The following is an 18,264-nucleotide window of genomic DNA, read 5'->3' as shown; positions in this document are numbered from 1 at the left end:
AGAGCACTTAAGCAGAGCTACAATGTCCAAAATGTTTCTCCATCGGTCAAGGCAAGCGTTTAACAAAAGGTTTGATTCTTAACCAATCACTCTTGTGAATGATACAAAATTTTAACCTTAAGAACTTGTTTCAATTTTTAAGAGGCGTCGAGAACACATCAAGAGTCTTCTTGGCAAGTAACTTTAATGTGCACAATTCTCCTTATGCTCTGTTCCATTTTCTTCTGAAAGAACTGTCTTCCTTCCAAAAATCAAACATGATGTCCTTGTCTTTGTAAGAAAAGATACAAATCAAAGAAAATGTAATGTGTGAATGTCGACGTTGATACCATATTCATCATCGGGCTCTTCTTTGTAGAGAGAAAACAACTACAGCTAATAACTTGAAACTTGAAAGTTATATAACCTATAAGTAACTTGCAATCGTGTAGATCACATACAATATCTACTTGTCCAAGTAATACAATTCACAACAGTAACCAATAATATACAAACGATAATAGATAAAACCAAAAATATAGATTATTAATAAAATAAAAAAGAATAATATCTTCTCAAAATAAATCCATGAGCTGAGAATAACGACGAGACGACAATAATGAATAATCAATAGATTACGGAAAGAATCATTCATTAATATTTTAAAAAATACAGTTAATTTATATTTTACAAAGAATACAAATAAAACCAGACAAAAAGATAAACAATTATATAATAATGAATATAAATAAACAATTGTATGTCTCTACACGTTAATACATTGTTTTGTTCTTTTTTACAAAATGTCTTAATATAGAAACTATTATAATTTCAAAATGTACAAATATTGAGATAGATTATCCGAATTGATTGTTTTAAATCTCTAGTGGACTCCCTCAAAAATTGATAGGTTCGATTTATTTTCCTTTTAGTGGAAGTTGCGCTGGACTCTGTCTAGAGCTGTCAATTGGGCGGGCCGTCCGTGGGTTTGTCCAGTCCAAACGATTACGGACGGACCATGGACACGCCCAAACAAAACTTTGGCCAATTGGGCTAAAGGCTCATTTGTCCGCGGACATGTTGGACAAACCCAGATGGACAGTGGACAGCCCAGTTGTTTAAAAAATCTAGGGTTTAAAATTTTTGGGTAAAAACAAAAATCTTCTTCTTCGTCTCTTTAAAATAATAATATAGAAAATAATTTTTTTTCTATATTATTATAGAAAATTATAGTATAGTATAGAAAATTAAAAGTAATAATATAGAAAATAAAATTTTTTGGATAACTTAATATGTTAATCTTTAGATAATCATAATTAAAGTCTCAATAAAAAATAATAGTATAAAATATAGAATATAAAAATTCATCTTTCAATTCAGATGTTAAGAAGAAAAATAATAAGAATAAAAGTAGGATGTCCATGGGCATGTCCATCTGGACATGATCTTTATTGTACGTGAACACAGTTTAGACCCGTATCCATTTTGACCCGTGCAGAAAAAGCCCATAAATAAATCTGTACGTATGGACACGTCCAATGGGCGGTGGACGGACCGATTGACAGCTCTAACTCTGTCCAAGTGAGTTGACTCTTGGGGGTCAAGAAGTTTCGTCGTTATGTAACTGCCATATTATAACTTCATTTTTCATTATCTTCAAGCGAGAACTTACGGTCACACGACCATGGAGACTTGCAAGAAGACTGTATTACTCGTATACTACGGAGTCTTGATGTTCTTGTCATTTCAAGTTTCACATGTTTATTCTTCTACTAAAACCATCATCTCTACCAATCAACCTCTTCCAAGATTTGACACGCTTGTTTCCAGTGGTGATATTTTCGAACTTGGTATCTTCAACCCAACTCCAGGTATATATGGAAACTTCTACATAGGCATGTGGTACAGGCAATCCTCTCCACGGACGGTTGTTTGGGTCGCGAATCGAGAATCTCCTGCCAGAGGGATAGATTCTCATAACTGCTTTTTGAATATCTCAAATGGAAACTTAATTCTCCATAACAATATATACAATGGAGCAATTTGGTCAACCGGTGTTAACTCTAGTAAGGGCAAGGATGTTCAAGCTGTTTTGCTTGATAATGGTAATCTAGTCTTGAGAGATGTGTCTTCTTCCTCCGCAGCTGTGTTGTGGCAGAGCTTTGATCATCCTTCGGATACTTGGCTTCCAGTCGCTAAACTCAAATTGAGAGACCAACGTCTCACTTCTTGGAAAGGCTTGACAGATCCATCACCGGGTCGATACTCTCTCGAGTTTGACCATCGTTCAAACTCCCTTATAACGGTTTGGAATAGATCAAAGTCATATTGGTCGAGTGGACCATGGGATCCTCGACTTAGAGCTTTCAAGAATTTTCCAGATACGGTTAGTTTCAAACTGAATGTGGATGAGTCTTACATTACATATTCAGTAGTTGATTATCCCGATAGCATAGCTCGTTTGGTCATAGATGTTTCGGGGCAGCTCGGGCTGCACATTTGGAATGCCGATATCCAGGTTTGGGAAACGACATGGTCTCAACCTGAAAATAAATGTGAGGTTTACAATTATTGTGGATCGTTTGGGATTTGCAATGAAAACCAAAAGGAGATGCCTTGTAGATGTGTTCCTGGTTTCGAACGAGTAGTTCGCCAAGGATGGGACGACGTGAATGATTTTTCTGGTGGTTGTAAAAGGGAAACCAAGCTTCAATGTGGCAAGGGAAATGACAAGTTTGTTCCTATTAAGAACATTAAATTAGCCAGTGATCCAATAACGTTGATCTTGACATCAAGTCTTGTTACCACATGTGCTTCAGCTTGCCTAGCTAATTGTTCTTGCCAGGCTTACGCGTTGGACAACAACAAGTGTTTAATGTGGACAAGAAACGCTTTCAATCTTCAACAACTCGATGCAAATGAGGGAAACACATTCTTTCTTAGACTTGCATCTTCAAACATCTCACCTAAAGCGTCAAACATCTCACCTCCATTGTCAAACATCTCAACTACAACTTCAAACCAGGGTAAGCATCATTTTCGATAATAAATGAGAAAAATATGTTGACACATTTCTAAGCGTCATTTTTTACTCAGGAAAAACAGAACATTCTGAAGGCATAAGCCTTGTGTTACCCATTGTACTGTCATTGCTAGTAGCAGCTGGTGCTGCACTTTTGGTAGGTTTGTATTGTTATATTTCTTCAACAAGAAGAAGAAAAGGAACACAAACAGGTGGGACAATTGGTTTTGGAAATTTACATAAATTTTTCATGCCACTCTTTAAGATTTGTTCACTAATTTCTGAAATACGAGTTATACGCAGAGGAAAAACAGAGCAGAGAGCTATTAGAAGGTGGCTTAATTGATGATGATGGAGAAAATATGTGTTACCTGAATCTACATGACATAATGGCTGCGACAAATTCTTTCTCTGAGGAAAAAAAGTTAGGAGAAGGTGGTTTTGGCCCGGTCTACAAGGTACTTACTAAACAATACGATTAATACTGCTAAAGTTCTATACAAATAGTTCCTAAAATGTTCACAGAGCTAGTTTGAATATCAGCTTGGTTACAATCTTATATACTATAGAAATTTTGATTGAAGTGATTTTAATTGTACGCTAGGGTAAGCTTGCAAATGGGATGGATGTGGCGATCAAAAGGCTTTCAAAAAAATCAAGTCAAGGTATGAAAGAATTCAAGAATGAAGTAGTTTTGATCATAAAACTTCAACACAAGAACTTGGTGAGGCTTTTAGGATATTGTGTTGAAGGCGACGAGAAGCTACTAATTTATGAGTACATGTCTAATAAGAGCCTTGACATCTTACTCTTTGGTGAGTGTTAAATATATTTACTCTTTGATTAATTTCAAATGTGACATGACATTTTTGTTTTGGGGTACATATATATAGACTCTTTAAAATCTAGGGAATTGGATTGGGAGACCCGTATGAAAATAATAAATGGGACAACAAGAGGACTTCAATATCTGCATGAGGACTCACGTCTTAGGATCATTCACCGAGATCTTAAGGCAAGCAATATTCTTCTCGACGATGATATGAATCCTAAGATCTCGGATTTTGGAACTGCCAGGATCTTTGGTGTCAAGCAAATCGATGATAGCACCCAAAGAATCGTCGGAACATTGTGAGTGTACATCTCCTATGAGTTCAATTGTTTCATTTGTTTCAAAGGGTACTTTTTTATTTAGACACACCAAACAATATTGACAAACATTAAAATGGTATCTTTGTCTTTACAATTTATAAATGATGTTTGAAAACCTAAATCATTGGTTTAATTGTAGCGGCTATATGGCACCGGAATATGCATTAGGCGGAATGATTTCAGAGAAATCGGATATATATAGCTTCGGGGTATTGTTATTGGAGATCATATCAGGGGAAAAGGCTACAAGGTTTCTTCATAACGACCAAAAACACAGCCTTATTGCATATGTAAGTTTTTCTATTGTTCAATATCATCTATTTCTATTAATAAATAACAAGTAACTTAGCTTAGATCAAACCCAAAATATATGTTCTTGATCATCTTCAGGCATGGGAATCTTGGTGTGAAACAAAAGGTGTAAGCATTATAGATAAAGCATTGTGTGGTTCGAATGATTTAGAAGAAGTGATGCGGTGCATTCACATAGCACTTCTTTGTGTTCAAGATCATCCTAAAGATAGACCAACAATATCGCAAATCGTGTATATGTTGAGCAACGATCAAAATCTCCCAATTCCAAAACAACCAACCTTCTCAAACGTATTGACCAGTGATCAACAGTTAGCATCGTCATCTGACTACGCGTTCTCCACAAATGAAGCAACGCAGACAGAAATTGAACCACGATGAAAAATAACAATACTTTTTTGGTAAAAATATTTGTATGATCATCTAATAAGTGTATTATTTTTAATCACACCATATTGTTTACAAGAAGATAAAAGTTAATAGTAATATTTTTTTACAGCAAATTAATATTATGAAATTTTTATTTTAAAATTATAATTTCCTAATAATCACCATTCCAGAAAAAAAACATGTCAAGGAATTAATTATGGTATATATAGATAGCTATATATAAACTAATGTGTTGTGAATTTATTTTGGATTTTCAAAGTTGTTAGAGGATACAAAAGACAAAAAAAAAATAAGGAAGAAGAAGTTAAATACAGTAATCATCAACATAAACTTTTCTTGCAGGGAAAATATGAATTCCCTATATATAATATGTAAAGTTGTGAGATATTAATCTTTTCATGGTGAATGTTTATAAGCAAATATATATACTATACGTTAATTTGGAGGAGGAAATTTTTTGAAGTGTCGAGTCTCAGGAGGAGGTCCAATGAACAAATCAGTCACCACTTCCATTTCATCATTGTTGTCTATGTCTAGTTCTGATGATGTTGATGATGATGGTGTTCTTGCTGTTATTCCTCTTCCTTGCTTCTCATACTTCATTATATTCACACATTAACTCAACTTTAAAACTCAAATAAAAAATATAATTACTTAAGAATTAGAGAACATAATCAGTACCTTCTCCATCAGCATTTTGTTTTCTGCAATGAGGCTCCTCTCCTAAAATATTGACAAGAAACCGAAAAAATATGGTTTTACAGTTTAATTAATACCTAAGTAATACATTTTTATACATATAATTATACAAAAAAACTACAAGTGTTACCTTTTCTTTTAGCTTCTCAATTTCTTCACGTAATAATTGGTACTGAAATTAAGAAATAAAATAGCTAAATTAGTCGGTAAAACAAGTATTTAAGAACTCTAATAATAGATATCTTCACAACAAAAATGACTCATATATAAAAGATAACATATGAGGTTCTTTTATCATCACTTGTGCATGCATGTTGCACATGATAATTTCTCTAAGTGTGTGCATGATCATTACATATATGGTAAGTTACCTTTCTGGCTCTTATTTTCAGTAAGCTTCGGTCCAACTGATTCTCCAATTGTTGTAACTCCTCTATCGAAGATGCGTCAAGTCCTTCTCCCATCATTTTTCTGCAAATGTATTCATATATATGGGTAAAAAAAAACTTACAATGATGTCTAAGTTTACATATCATAACAAAAATATTCTTAAATGTTTTGTATTCAAAAACCTTGTCGAAATCTCCAAATGTTCAATCTTTCTCGCCAAGCCATAGGTTTCATCCTTCGATTGCTGTCAACAAAGTTTGATCATGTTAAATGCAAATTAAAAATGAATAATGACCATGATACATTAACAAGTATGTCATAGAAAGTTTGGTTTACCTGTGAGTTATCATTTCTCTTCTGGTTAGACCCAAGATCTTGTATTCGCTTTTGATATCTTTCTACTGTTTTTGGTATACTGAAATTTTCAAAAATCTAATCAGTACTTGAAAACCAAAGAAAATGATATCAAGAAGCAAAAGTCTAAGCTATATATATTTCTCAAACACTAATTAAAACATAACATATTTCACCCCAAACCTATTATTCTAATAAACACAGAGAGTCAAAAGTATTATATATGTATCTATCATATAATTTTTTAAGGAATACATATAACCTTTACATATATATTTTGACCTAATAAAACTTATACAAATCTAATTATGCTGATCTTGAGAAGTATTATAATGTGGTAAAAGTATTAATAACTAAAAGATAATATACATGTTGAAACAAAATCAAAGAGACCGTCTAGTCATGTATATGGCTTAATTAAGTAATAACGAAACTGGTTAACAGGTAGGTACGTGATTAATAACACCTAGTTAATTGTGATATTAACCCCCTCTTCTTAAAAATTGTCTAATAAAGTACACATAGTTATATAAGCGTACAATATACATATTATAACTAGAGAAAAAACTATAAATAAATAGAGAAAGCATAGAAAGAATCAACATATTCTGATCTAGACACATGCTAAATGACTCCTTCACTGTCATCACTGATATAAAGAGTGGCCTTTGTACTATCTGTGGGTGAAAAGTGTGGCAAATGCGTCTGTGTTACCACCATAAACATACATAGAGATCTTATATGTACATAGATACATGCATCCACATATACACACACATTCTACAAATTATATATGAGAATGGTTGAATAAAGTTTGGATCTAACCGGTATTAGTGGTAATGCAGACTATATAAGAAAAATAAAAACGTTTAGTATTTTTCAAATTTTCGATTTTGGTTTAGAAATTTCTCTTTGCCCAAGAAGAAATTAAAGAAACATACGTTGGCCAGCTATTTATCGACCAATATATATTTACAAAAAAAAAAAAAAAAAAAGAGTTTCAAAAGGGACATAAATTTTTCACCAAGTTTTTCATTGATTCCCATTTTATTCTAGTAAATATTACATAGTTATGTTCGCGTATAATAAATATATAAGATATATCATAATCATACCTAGCTGTTCAAGTATGTATGTATGTACCTATAAATGAAATGTACATGATATATACTATACAATACTTGGCTTCCAGTGACATCAGAATACTCAAATCTCATCATTATTAATTGACTAGTGTGAAAACCATTCATTCAAATTACAAAATATAACCAAAATCATGCATATATCTGATCATATTCAGAAACAAAACTTTGCAAATACATCAATATATTCAACTATACGTACATAATACATGTGCTTGAGTGTTTACACTACGTAATTCTAACTAGTATATATACTTATCGAAACATGAATGCGATGTGTGTGTGTGTGTGTAGGGAAACACACAGTAGTAATAAGTGTACAAGACACACAAGAACAAGTATATATATAGGGAAACACATGCACCTCTAAAAGAAGGAAACATTTTTTTCCCAAATCTGGTTAAATATGAAAGTGATGAAAATGGAATCTAGCTAATATGATTTGTGACTTTATTGCCTAATTTGAGTAAGAACACTGTACGCTCATACTTATTAGCTTCTTGTTTTTTATTTAACTGGAATTTTTTTTGTCAGTTTGTCCAAATTAATTATCTCATAAACAAATTACAAACTTTACTTTACATTTCCAAGATAAAACCATGTGCTAACCACGTTTTAAGTCTCGAATCCTGGCTTTCTCTTTAAAATTAAGAATCTTCATTTTAACACGCACAGACCAATTATATCAATAGAGTCTAGGAAAAAATATATATATGGTGATAGACAAAACTATTCATGAAATTTAGTAAATTATTCATGAACAAAAAAAAACAAAATTGATCTTGATGCATCGGATCAAGATATATAGCGAATGAGCAAATACATAAAAGCTATGAAGGTGATAAATATACCTGGAGGAGCTAGAGAACTCATAGAGTTTGCCTCGAGGAGAGAAGATGATTAGGGCAACTTCAGCATCACAAAGGACTGATAATTCAAAAGCTTTCTTCAAAAGTCCATTTCTTCTCTTTGAGAAAGTCACTTGCCTGCTCGTCGCGTTCTCTATCCTCTTCATCTCTGTCTTTCCCCTCACCATCTTCCTGCTTTACAGTTAACCCTAATTCATCATCATCATCAACACTTTTTAATTTTGAATATTTCCTTCTCTTTATATCCATGAGAAATTAAATGAAAAAATTACTTGATTTCAATTAAAAGTAGATGGAAGCCATTATTGAACTTTATAGAGAAAGATTTCTTAATTACTACAAGAACAAGAAAAATAACACCTTCTACTGTAAATAGAGATATATCAAATTAGAAATTTGGCTAAGATAGAGTTGAGGAAATTAAAAGATTACCTTCTTTCTTTTTGTGTATGCTTTTGATTGATTTGTTTCTCTAAGAGAAAGATGAAGGAGAGAGACGAGAGAGAGAGTCTTTGGGGAAGAGTCGGCAAGAGAGAAATGGAGAATTCTTGGAAACCCTAAATTTTATGAAATCAGGAGCCAATGACAACAAAATGTGAAGAGAAAAAAAAAACTTTAAGTTATTCCTCTATCCGTAAAATGATAATCTATAATTTGAGGGGTTTATTGGGTTATATATATACTCTAATCCATAGCCATAATTATTTTTCTATATACCTATATGATATAGTCTATATATATAACCCTAGACCAAAGTGCTTAATTAAAGTACATGGGTATAGTTAATTATAGAAACAGCATTATAAGATATCCATTCTTCTTTTGGTAAAAATTTATATATTATAAGAGCATACAATTTTGGTGGAGAATATATTCCAATAAGGCATGTTTATTATAATCGTTATATGGTATCTAGTTTTTACTTAGCGTTACATAATTGCATACACATTTACAATATATAAAGACTCTACAAAAGAAACTAGGCATTAAGATAAATTAATTTTCCTACGACGAATATGGATTTTTTAAAGTTTGTTCTTAAAAGTAAAGTTTAGAAAAAGTGATTTGCTGAAACCGTCTCAAAGTGCTATTATATTTGCGATTCCAGTGATTAGTGATCCCTATATTAGTAAAAGAGAAGTACAAAAATGCTTCCGGGTCGGGTCAATTTCAAAAAATTACCCGAAATTTGTAATTGGATCTTTTAAAATTGGATAGATTAATGGGTTTGGATACATACACCGGATACTTTCCAAATCTAATTTTAGGATTGTATTATTTCCATAATTAATTATAAGATTTACTAATATTTCTCTAACTAATTTAATACAATCTATTTAAAAAATATTATTCTTCTTTCACTTTTATTTGATATTATTTTTAATTTATGATATTATACTATATAATATAAATATTTAATAAAAATTTAAATTTTTTTTGCATATGTTGCAATTTGAATTTTTCAAAACGGACATATAATACTCAACTACACTCGGTTAAATATATTGGACAACGGTTTAAAATCATTATAAGTATGACCAATATTAAAACCATTGTTACATGAGCATATTTAATATTTCAAATAGTTTCAAAATATTATAAATAAAAGGTTTAAATATATAAAACTTTTAAAATTTAAAATATCGAAATATTTTTTTGAAGATATAAATGTAATTTTGGAGACATAATTTTTATTGATAAAATATATTATATATCAAAATATGTAAATTTTAGATAATTCACGGGTAGTTTGTTAAAATCACAATTATAATGATAAAACGAGTTACGAATAATATTTTTTACGAAATGAATTCTGTTACGGGTTGGACTTTCAAAAAATATATTGTAAATATGTAATTTTTATGTATATTCCTACTTTTACTACAAAAATGGCCAAAATGAATAATTTATCGACAAATATTATTTCGTGCTGTTAAATTTTCACCGTGTTTTTAATTGTATCAAAACTCAGTATATGATTATTTACTCGGTTTTTCCTTTATTATTTTATTTAAACTTATTATACAAATATATGATTTACCGTAATCGACTGCACTCTAACAAAATTAAAATGTAACATATTCTAATCCGATAAAAGTTATATATATGTAATTATTTCCCCCGTGCTGTAGCGCGGGTCCGAACCTAGTTACTATAATAACATCACTTACCTCATCACTGTAATAAGAAGACGTATATATAACAACATGGTAACGGGTAAGGTGATGACACGTTTGCATTATTACCGACACAACCTATAGATCCGGTGGTGTCTGTCAAAGTGAGTTAAGCAAATGCACTTAAAGACAGGCAGCAACCCTGTCGGTTGCCAGCTCCTCTCGGACAAGAATCTTCCTCACGCTCTCTCGTCCCGTTTGATCTCCATTTTTGAACTGTATACTACTCACGTACAAATCACAATACTTTCTTATAATTTGGATATGTCACCATGTTTACTCACACTTATATATAAAGAAAATGGAATAAATCATATTCTATTCACAATACTTTCTTTTCTTTTGTATTAGAGATGACGTATAGCTTTGGTTGCGAAGAACAAGTGATTTACTCGGATATATATATGATATGATATGATATGTAATTAGTCACAAAATATGAGCTTCGGGTGAGTTTTGTAAAACACAATTAATTTTATCATTTCCTACAAATAAAAAGTAATAAAGAAAATATTTTTGTAGGGTTTTAGTCTAATTACTTCAGTTTTTAATCTAAGAATTCGTCCTCTTTCATCTTAGCTTTGAGTTTTTCACTTTAGCAAAAAGATTTTTTAAGTTTTTGCGTTTTGTGGTTTCAAAGTTTTCCGTTTCCTTCGAAGGCCTAATTAAACTCCGGAAAATTTTAAATCGAAAATATAATATTTTGTTTGTTGGCTTTAGTTTTCTTTTCTTCGAGCATTGTATTTTAATTATACATTCTATTTTTTATCTTGGTTATCAATAAAATTAGTTGAATCATGAAAACAATACATATAAAGCACAGAATTCCAAAATAAAAATTTCTTACTATTTCTGATATACATTATTAAATCTGTGGACATATATGTTCGTTCGTACGAGCATATTATTAAAAGCAAAACCCACACTCTTATATACGCAGCACCATGCCAGTGGTAAGTAAACCAATAAAACAAATGCTACGTTTTATGACTTCCGTACACGACCCTCACATGGCCACTCATCTCCCTTATTTGGTGCATTCCTAATTTTTCTTCTACCCACTTCCCTCAAAAAATAATTTAACTTTATTCTTCTCCAAATTTTATATTCTTTTAATACTGTAATTATTGTTCTACTAAGCACTTAAGCAGGTGCTTAGCCACTATTGGATGCCTTAATTTTTTCCCAATTAATTAGAATTTATTCTGATTCATATCTTTTTTGTGACTCGATTACAGGTGTTGCACGCTGTGAGGACCACAAGCACTTGCCCACAACATGCTATTTGTATAAGCTTTTGCTATAAATATGATTTGGAGACTCCATTTTTTATTAGGCTTAATGGCTTTGTTTTCTTATGTGAAAAATATCCCATCTTTTTAAAAATTATAAGTTTCTTCACATCATCTTTAAGTTTGTAAACTTAGACAAGTCGTGATTGTTATGTTTTAAGCGATATTTGTGCTATAATGAGTTTTATTTTATGGACAAAGTTGAATTAGTAGTGTTAACGTTTTCCATGTCAAAGAGTCACCAAACCATGATTTCGACCTTCGTGTGGTAGGCTAGAAAATGTGGTTTTGGTTTGGACCACTATGAAAATGTGCCTTTGGACCACACTATGTATGCCAGGTATAAAATAAATGAGTCTTTTTATTAGATGTCTTTTTTTTACAATTAAAGTAAGGTTGGTGCAAGAAAAAAAACTTACAAGATTATAAGAATAGAACAAACCAAATGCTTAAAATGATTAATAAGATATCTATGAATGCTGGGAGAAAAAAGTATATAAGACCTTTGATTCTTTCTTGTGGTTACTATGATAGAAATTATAGATGAAAATATATGGTAATTATAAGAAGCCGCATGCATGATTGTTTCTTCATCGAGCATGTTTACAAGTTTTGGTATACTTGAATGACTCCAAAAGTCCAAAACTAAAATACTAAAGCGTTCTAAGGACCATGAAATAGTGATTAAAGTTATCATAGATTAAGCTTGATTAATATAGCTAACACATAGGATAAACTAAATCAAAGAACTAACATTAATTGTGTGTTAAATTATAAGGGAGACATTATGTTATTTCATTTAGGCATGTGTTGTTGACTTGTTGTACTTGTTATTTTTGCATTTGAATGTATATGTTAGTGTAAAGAAGTACATATATAACAAGACATTAACAAACGTAGAGAAAATATAGGACTTCTAGTTTCTACTGTGAATAAGACAAATGCTAAAGTAACTTGATTAGATCAAAGAAATTATAGAAGCTGTTTGTGAAATAATTTATAACGTAATACTGTATCTTAAGTTCTTAACCATGTGTGTTCCAAAAAAAAAAAAAAAATGAAGGTCAGAAGAAACTTGAGACCTAGACGAGTGGTTAGGCTTCAAATGGCCTTTTGGGTTTTTTTTGCTTTTCAGTTACAGCCCATTTACTTGTCATCAGCAAATGGCCCATTGGGTTTTTTTGCTACAAATGGACCAAACATTAACACATTGACTGGATTTGCATGCTTGTAGTTGTATGAGGGTACTTGTATAGTTGTATGTGACTTGTCACTTGTGATTTATTAGCTAGAGTTTTTGAATCTTCTTCTCAAGATATCTATTAAAATCTATATCTACCAACAAACCTAATTTGATGAATCTCATAAGCTTTCAAGTTAATGAAGTTGTCGAAGAAATTTTATTTTGGATACTGATTATTTATTATTTTCTTTTTGTTAGTGTAAAGAAACATAATAAAAGTACTTTTATATAAACTTTTTTGTTTTTGTGTTATACTTTTAATTTTAAATATATGTTTATTTTAAAGTGAAATAAATATTTGAAAAATAACGTGTACGACTGTAATAAAAATACGCGTGATGTACTTACTAAATTCTTGTGTAAATGATCGTATCAAGAAAATTTTAATGGATTATTTCAAGAGATTTTTCTGGTTATTAATATTTTAAAAATGAATTAAAAATAATTAAAAGATGACTTTTTCGGACGTTGTTATGATAAGAAATTAAATTGACCTCTTACCCCAAAGGGCAAAAGCTAATACGCACTAAAGATACCCAAAAAATTGGTTAACCCAAACCTTATTGGTCTAACCATAATCTTTTCATTCTTCCTAAACCAAATGCCGTAACGCAATCGAATCAATTGCAATTTCTTGCATACCGGAATCAATGATTTGGTACATACCGGTTTAATTAAGCGATTAATTTTCAATATCACCAAAAAAGTTTCTTTCTCAAAAATATAAATTTTGCTCCTCTCTCGCTCGCTTCCTCTTTCGATTTGGATCAGAAAACAAAAAAAGAACATTTCTTCGGAAATTTCAACATTTCTCTCTTCTTCTTCGATCGATAATTTGACTTTTGGATTTGGTTTGATCATCATCATCAATGGCGAGCGCTTCATCTCCACCTCCGCCTTCAGACTCGCCGAGCGAAGACACGCAGAGAAATCACGAAGAAGCGATGCAGCAACAAGATTTGCCAAAGGAAACTACTACTTCTCCTCCTCCTACTACTAGTACGGAGGAGGTTTTGTATAAGACGAAATCGATTCAGTTCCTTGGACGAACCACTCCTATCATTCTCCAAAACGAAAATGGACCTTGTCCTTTGTTAGCAATTTGTATGTTCCTTCCTTCTTTTTTTTTTTCCATTTTCGTTCACCTTAGGGTTGATGAAAACTTCAAATTAGGGGTTTGGATAGTGGAATTGATGTGATGAGATCGTTGATTGTTTATGTTATCGTTACTATTTTTGTGGAATTTGTGAAAAAAAAAATTGAAGAATCGTTGTTAGGTTTGCTGGTTCCGTACAATGTAAATATGTAATGAGTATTCTTTGGCTTTGTTATCTCTAATCGTTGATTTGATGCGTAGTGTACTGATCATCTGGTACCTTCTCGTAGAAATGACTGATACTTTTTCTAAGTGTGAGAATTTTAGCTAAGGGGAGTATTAATCTGGATGTTAAACCTTCTGAAATTTTGTATGCTTCATAATTCATTGATTGTTGGATGCAACAGGTAATGTTCTGCTCTTGAGAAACAATTTGAATCTGAATCCTGACTGTTATGAAGTTTCTCAAGAGAGATTGATGTCTCTCGTGGTCGACAGACTGATTGATTCCAATAGTAAAGTCAATGTAATAAGCTGGTTTTTCTTCTTGCCTGTTCTTTATAATATCTTTATGGCCTGATTATTATGTGGATGAACTTAATTTTTTTAAATTTCTTAATGGCAGAACAAAGATGAAGGATATATTGAGAACCAGCAACAGAACATTGCTGATGCAATTGATCTTCTTCCACGGCTTACGACTGGAATTGATGTCAATATTAAATTCAGGAGGTTAATACTTTGTCTCTCTGTTTCTCCTTCTACTATGTCGAAATTCCTATGATAACATGATTTTTTTACCTGGTTGCAGGATTGATGATTTTGAGTTCACACCTGAATGTGCAATATTTGATTTACTTGACATTCCCTTATATCATGGATGGATAGTTGATCCCCAGGTATATCATTTTGTTTCATTCCTTATATGAATGGTTCCATCTGTTCATTAGTATAGGCCGTTGACATTTCTTTTCTTTTTCTTTCTTTTCTTTTGTGTTTGGATGTTTGAGATGTGGGGTCATCTTCTCTTTTTTATCATCTTGAGAGTTGAGAAACATACATAGGCTACTTTATTCTTTATATCCATTGTTTGGCTCATTATGGAGTGGAACAGTGGTCAAGAGCACTCCTTTTAAGATGCTGTCTTTATTAATCCTTGGTCTGTAGTCAAAGAATTGATTTAATTGCTTTCCCTGTACATACCTACAGGATGTTGAAGCAGCTAATGCAATTGGCAGCAAGTCATATAATGCTCTAATGGGTGAGCTAGTTGCACTGGAGACGCAGAATGTAGAGGCTATAGGTGATGAAAATCCTGGAGAAGATTCTGTTGATTTTGCTGCGGCAACTACTGCAGCTTTAGGGGTTCCTTCACCATGTCTTTCGAAAACAAGATCTTTTGATGAATCTCCTCCTGCTGCAGCAGAGCTTCGTAGAATGAGAAAGGGGGACCTTGAAGAAGAAACAGAATTGTTACAAGCTTTGCAGTTATCACAGGGGCAGGGGAATGATTCAGCTCCGAACACTCACGAAGACTCAACCAATCAAGACTCTGCGTTCACATTTTCAGATGCTAGTCCAACTAGCACCCATTGTACTAATATCAGTCAGCTAGAACAGTTCAAATCTGATGACGATAAAGCATCAGAAAAAGATGGGAATATGATCAAAGTTGGGGAATTTCCGACATCAATTACGATTAAAAGTGAGGATCATAATCATGATCAGTTATCTTCCAAGGAATCTGAATGTGAAGCGGCTTTTGATGCTGAGAACGTGAGTAGCAGCAAAGAGGCCATTGTCGATGCAACTTCTTCTGAGGGGCTCTCAGTGGATAAGGCTAATATGGAGTCCACCAAAACGGAACACAGTTCGGAGAGTCTACTCAAGCCTGATGCAGCAGGTAGTTTTTACTCTTTCATAAATTAAGTAACCTTACAGATATCTCTTTACATAATTAAACTACTACTGCATCTTATATACTTGTATTGGCTAAGATTGCATCTGAATATATTAGATACAAAAATTCTCACGGAAATGCCCATTGCATCTCCAGATATTAGTTGCACATCTCACCATGACGATGTACCCAATGCTGTTACCTCCCCCATATCTACCGATGAACCTATGTATGAAGGTGAGGAATGTGTAAACACAGTGGCTCCAGTTTGTGCGGAAAAAGAACCTGTTTATGAAGGTGAGTCCCTTCTTGGTAAAAGGGTTGGGAAGAATGTTGGTGATTGTTCTTCTGAAGGGAGGACAACAGATGGGCTCACTGCAGAAGAAGGTAAAACTCTATCTGATCTACTTGGGATATGCTTGAAATAATTTTTGGGAAACTCATACATGCATGCCATTGTAGATAGAGACGTTCTCTATTCACATGTTTCCATATATATATTTTTGCAACATTAAATGATTTGTTCTTTTCAGGTGAACTAATCAGGAACTTTTTGAAGAATAGTGCCAGTCAATTAACCTTTTGTGGGTTCGTGGTCTTATTAATTGTTGAGAAGTTATATTCTTTCGTTGACTACACTGCTCTTATCTTACATGTATCATTGATCATATCTTACAGTCTCTTTCGCTTGCAAGAGGGTCTTAAAGAACGTGAACTCTGTGTTTTTTTCCGCAACAATCATTTCTGTACCATGTTCAAGGTTAGTTTGGTTTGTAGACATTTCCATCTTTTGGATTGTAACAGGTTAATTCCAATTGTATACTTCTTGTTGCTGTCTTTTTTGTCAGTATGAAGGTGAACTTTATCTTTTGGCTACAGATCAAGGTTACCTGAATCAGCCTGATTTGGTTTGGGAAAAATTAAACGAGGTATCAGCAAAGTTACTTACTCAGTATTTGTCTTAGCTGCTAATTTTGGCCTCTTTTAAGGAAATAAATTTTGCCCACAACCTCTATAGCGCTGGCTTGTTGTGACCACTATTGTCATGCAACTTGTTTACAGGTTAATGGCGACACTGCATTTATGACTGCCACCTTTAAGGACTTTAAAATTGATAGCAGCACAGGTGGCGCAAGTGGTACATGGGATGAACGAAACGCAGTCACAAATACTGCTGTATGTTTTCTTCATTACATAATCGCTAATCTATGCGAGATCTTTTTCTTTTACCATTTCAATCATTTTTTAAATCTTTTGGTTGTCCCTCGCAGGATTACCTTGCCAGTATCAACAATGTGGCAGACACAGACATAGATGTCAAGTAAATTATCACATACCTTTCTTTGACCACTCTCACCAGAACACATTTATGCATTTTTTATGATTGTCTTCTTTTAAACATGTTTATGATTGTTTGATTTCCATGGTTCTACGCAGCTCTGATCTACAACTGGCAATAGCTTTGCAACAACAAGAGTTCGAGGACCAGAGCCCACGCAGTAATCCAACGCCACAACCAACAGGTCTTGCTGCCTCACGATTGGTCACTGGTCCACAGGTATTTGATTCCTACTCATAACACTATAATATGATGGAATAAATAGAAAATCTTGCAACATTATACTACAATGATTGTAAGAGAGTAGAGCATTAAAAAGTGAACTGTAAACATCGACAATATGATCACATACCGTGATCATAATCTCATTGAAAAGGAAGGTAGCTTTGCTTCTTTTGGTATTTCCTTTGACTGCTAAAAAGATCAGATATTGTATTTGACCATTTTCAGGTACCAAGGAGCAGCCACAAGCCATCATCAGCTGCATCGTCTGCGTCTTCAAGGCACGACGGCAAATCCCCTAAAGATAAAGATAGCAAATGTAGAATCATGTAAATCCTCTCATGTCACTTCTGTAAATTTCCTACCTTTTTTTCTTTCGTTCCCTAACTAATTTTAAGCTTTTTTAATTTGGCTGGTTTTAACTGCAAAAAAAATAAAACTGTAATTGCGCTTTGCCTTAAAACTAATTTTTGTTGCTCATAAAATTAGAGCTTTCTTTTTATCTTTTGAGAAGTATTTAAGTATTTAACTAACACTTGTATGAGTTTCTTACCATTTGGCTTTTTCATTCTGTCAAGTGAATGTGATCACCGTTAGTAACGTCATTTCATGTCTTTTATAAAAATTCTGCTTAGCCGGCTCACAGTTTGACTAACTTTTTACAAGTTGCTAATTGAAGAATGTGA

General features: G+C 32.7%; 3 protein-coding genes across 5 annotated transcripts; 2 read left to right on the top strand and 1 right to left on the bottom strand.

The window, feature by feature from the left end:
* The first annotated feature begins 1,662 nt into the window (after positions 1–1,662).
* On the top strand, positions 1,663–4,928 carry LOC17884595 (G-type lectin S-receptor-like serine/threonine-protein kinase At4g11900). 2 transcript variants are annotated; one of them, XM_023780526.1, is made up of 7 exons: positions 1,663–3,005; positions 3,076–3,213; positions 3,305–3,459; positions 3,606–3,816; positions 3,895–4,132; positions 4,293–4,443; positions 4,544–4,928. In XM_023780526.1, the coding sequence occupies exons 1-7, from the start codon at positions 1,664–1,666 to the stop codon at positions 4,844–4,846; spliced, it is 2,538 nt and encodes an 845-aa protein (XP_023636294.1). In that variant the 5' UTR covers position 1,663; the 3' UTR covers positions 4,847–4,928. The 2 variants fall into 2 exon arrangements, with proteins under 2 accessions (XP_023636294.1, XP_023636295.1); XM_023780527.1 differs by lacking the exons at positions 4,293–4,443; positions 4,544–4,928 and having other exon boundaries at positions 3,911–4,026.
* Positions 4,929–5,121: 193 nt separating this feature from the next.
* LOC17884461 (agamous-like MADS-box protein AGL14) lies at positions 5,122–8,924 on the bottom strand. Of its 2 annotated transcripts, none has more exons than XM_023781364.1 (8): positions 8,742–8,924; positions 8,292–8,497; positions 6,281–6,359; positions 6,127–6,188; positions 5,926–6,025; positions 5,685–5,726; positions 5,537–5,578; positions 5,122–5,452 (listed from the first exon to the last, which is right to left on the bottom strand). In XM_023781364.1, exons 2-8 carry the CDS (start codon positions 8,474–8,476, stop codon positions 5,291–5,293), a joined length of 672 nt encoding a protein of 223 aa, XP_023637132.1. In that variant the 5' UTR covers positions 8,477–8,497; positions 8,742–8,924; the 3' UTR covers positions 5,122–5,290. The 2 variants fall into 2 exon arrangements, with proteins under 2 accessions (XP_023637132.1, XP_006288611.1); XM_006288549.2 differs by having other exon boundaries at positions 8,292–8,480.
* Positions 8,925–13,802: 4,878 nt separating this feature from the next.
* On the top strand, positions 13,803–18,155 carry LOC17881857 (ubiquitin carboxyl-terminal hydrolase MINDY-1). Its single transcript, XM_006287125.2, has 13 exons — positions 13,803–14,125; positions 14,525–14,643; positions 14,743–14,849; positions 14,929–15,016; positions 15,327–16,020; positions 16,174–16,404; positions 16,551–16,605; positions 16,696–16,777; positions 16,866–16,946; positions 17,080–17,193; positions 17,289–17,338; positions 17,455–17,575; positions 17,807–18,155. Exons 1-13 carry the CDS (start codon positions 13,891–13,893, stop codon positions 17,909–17,911), a joined length of 2,082 nt encoding a protein of 693 aa, XP_006287187.1. The 5' UTR covers positions 13,803–13,890; the 3' UTR covers positions 17,912–18,155.
* The last annotated feature ends 109 nt before the right edge of the window (positions 18,156–18,264 follow it).

Source organism: Capsella rubella, unplaced genomic scaffold (genome assembly GCF_000375325.1).
Source record: "Capsella rubella cultivar Monte Gargano unplaced genomic scaffold, Caprub1_0 scaffold_6, whole genome shotgun sequence".
Lineage (NCBI taxonomy): Eukaryota > Viridiplantae > Streptophyta > Magnoliopsida > Brassicales > Brassicaceae > Capsella > Capsella rubella.
Note: the sequence above shows the minus strand (reverse complement) of the source record. Positions and strands in the feature narration are given on the sequence as shown.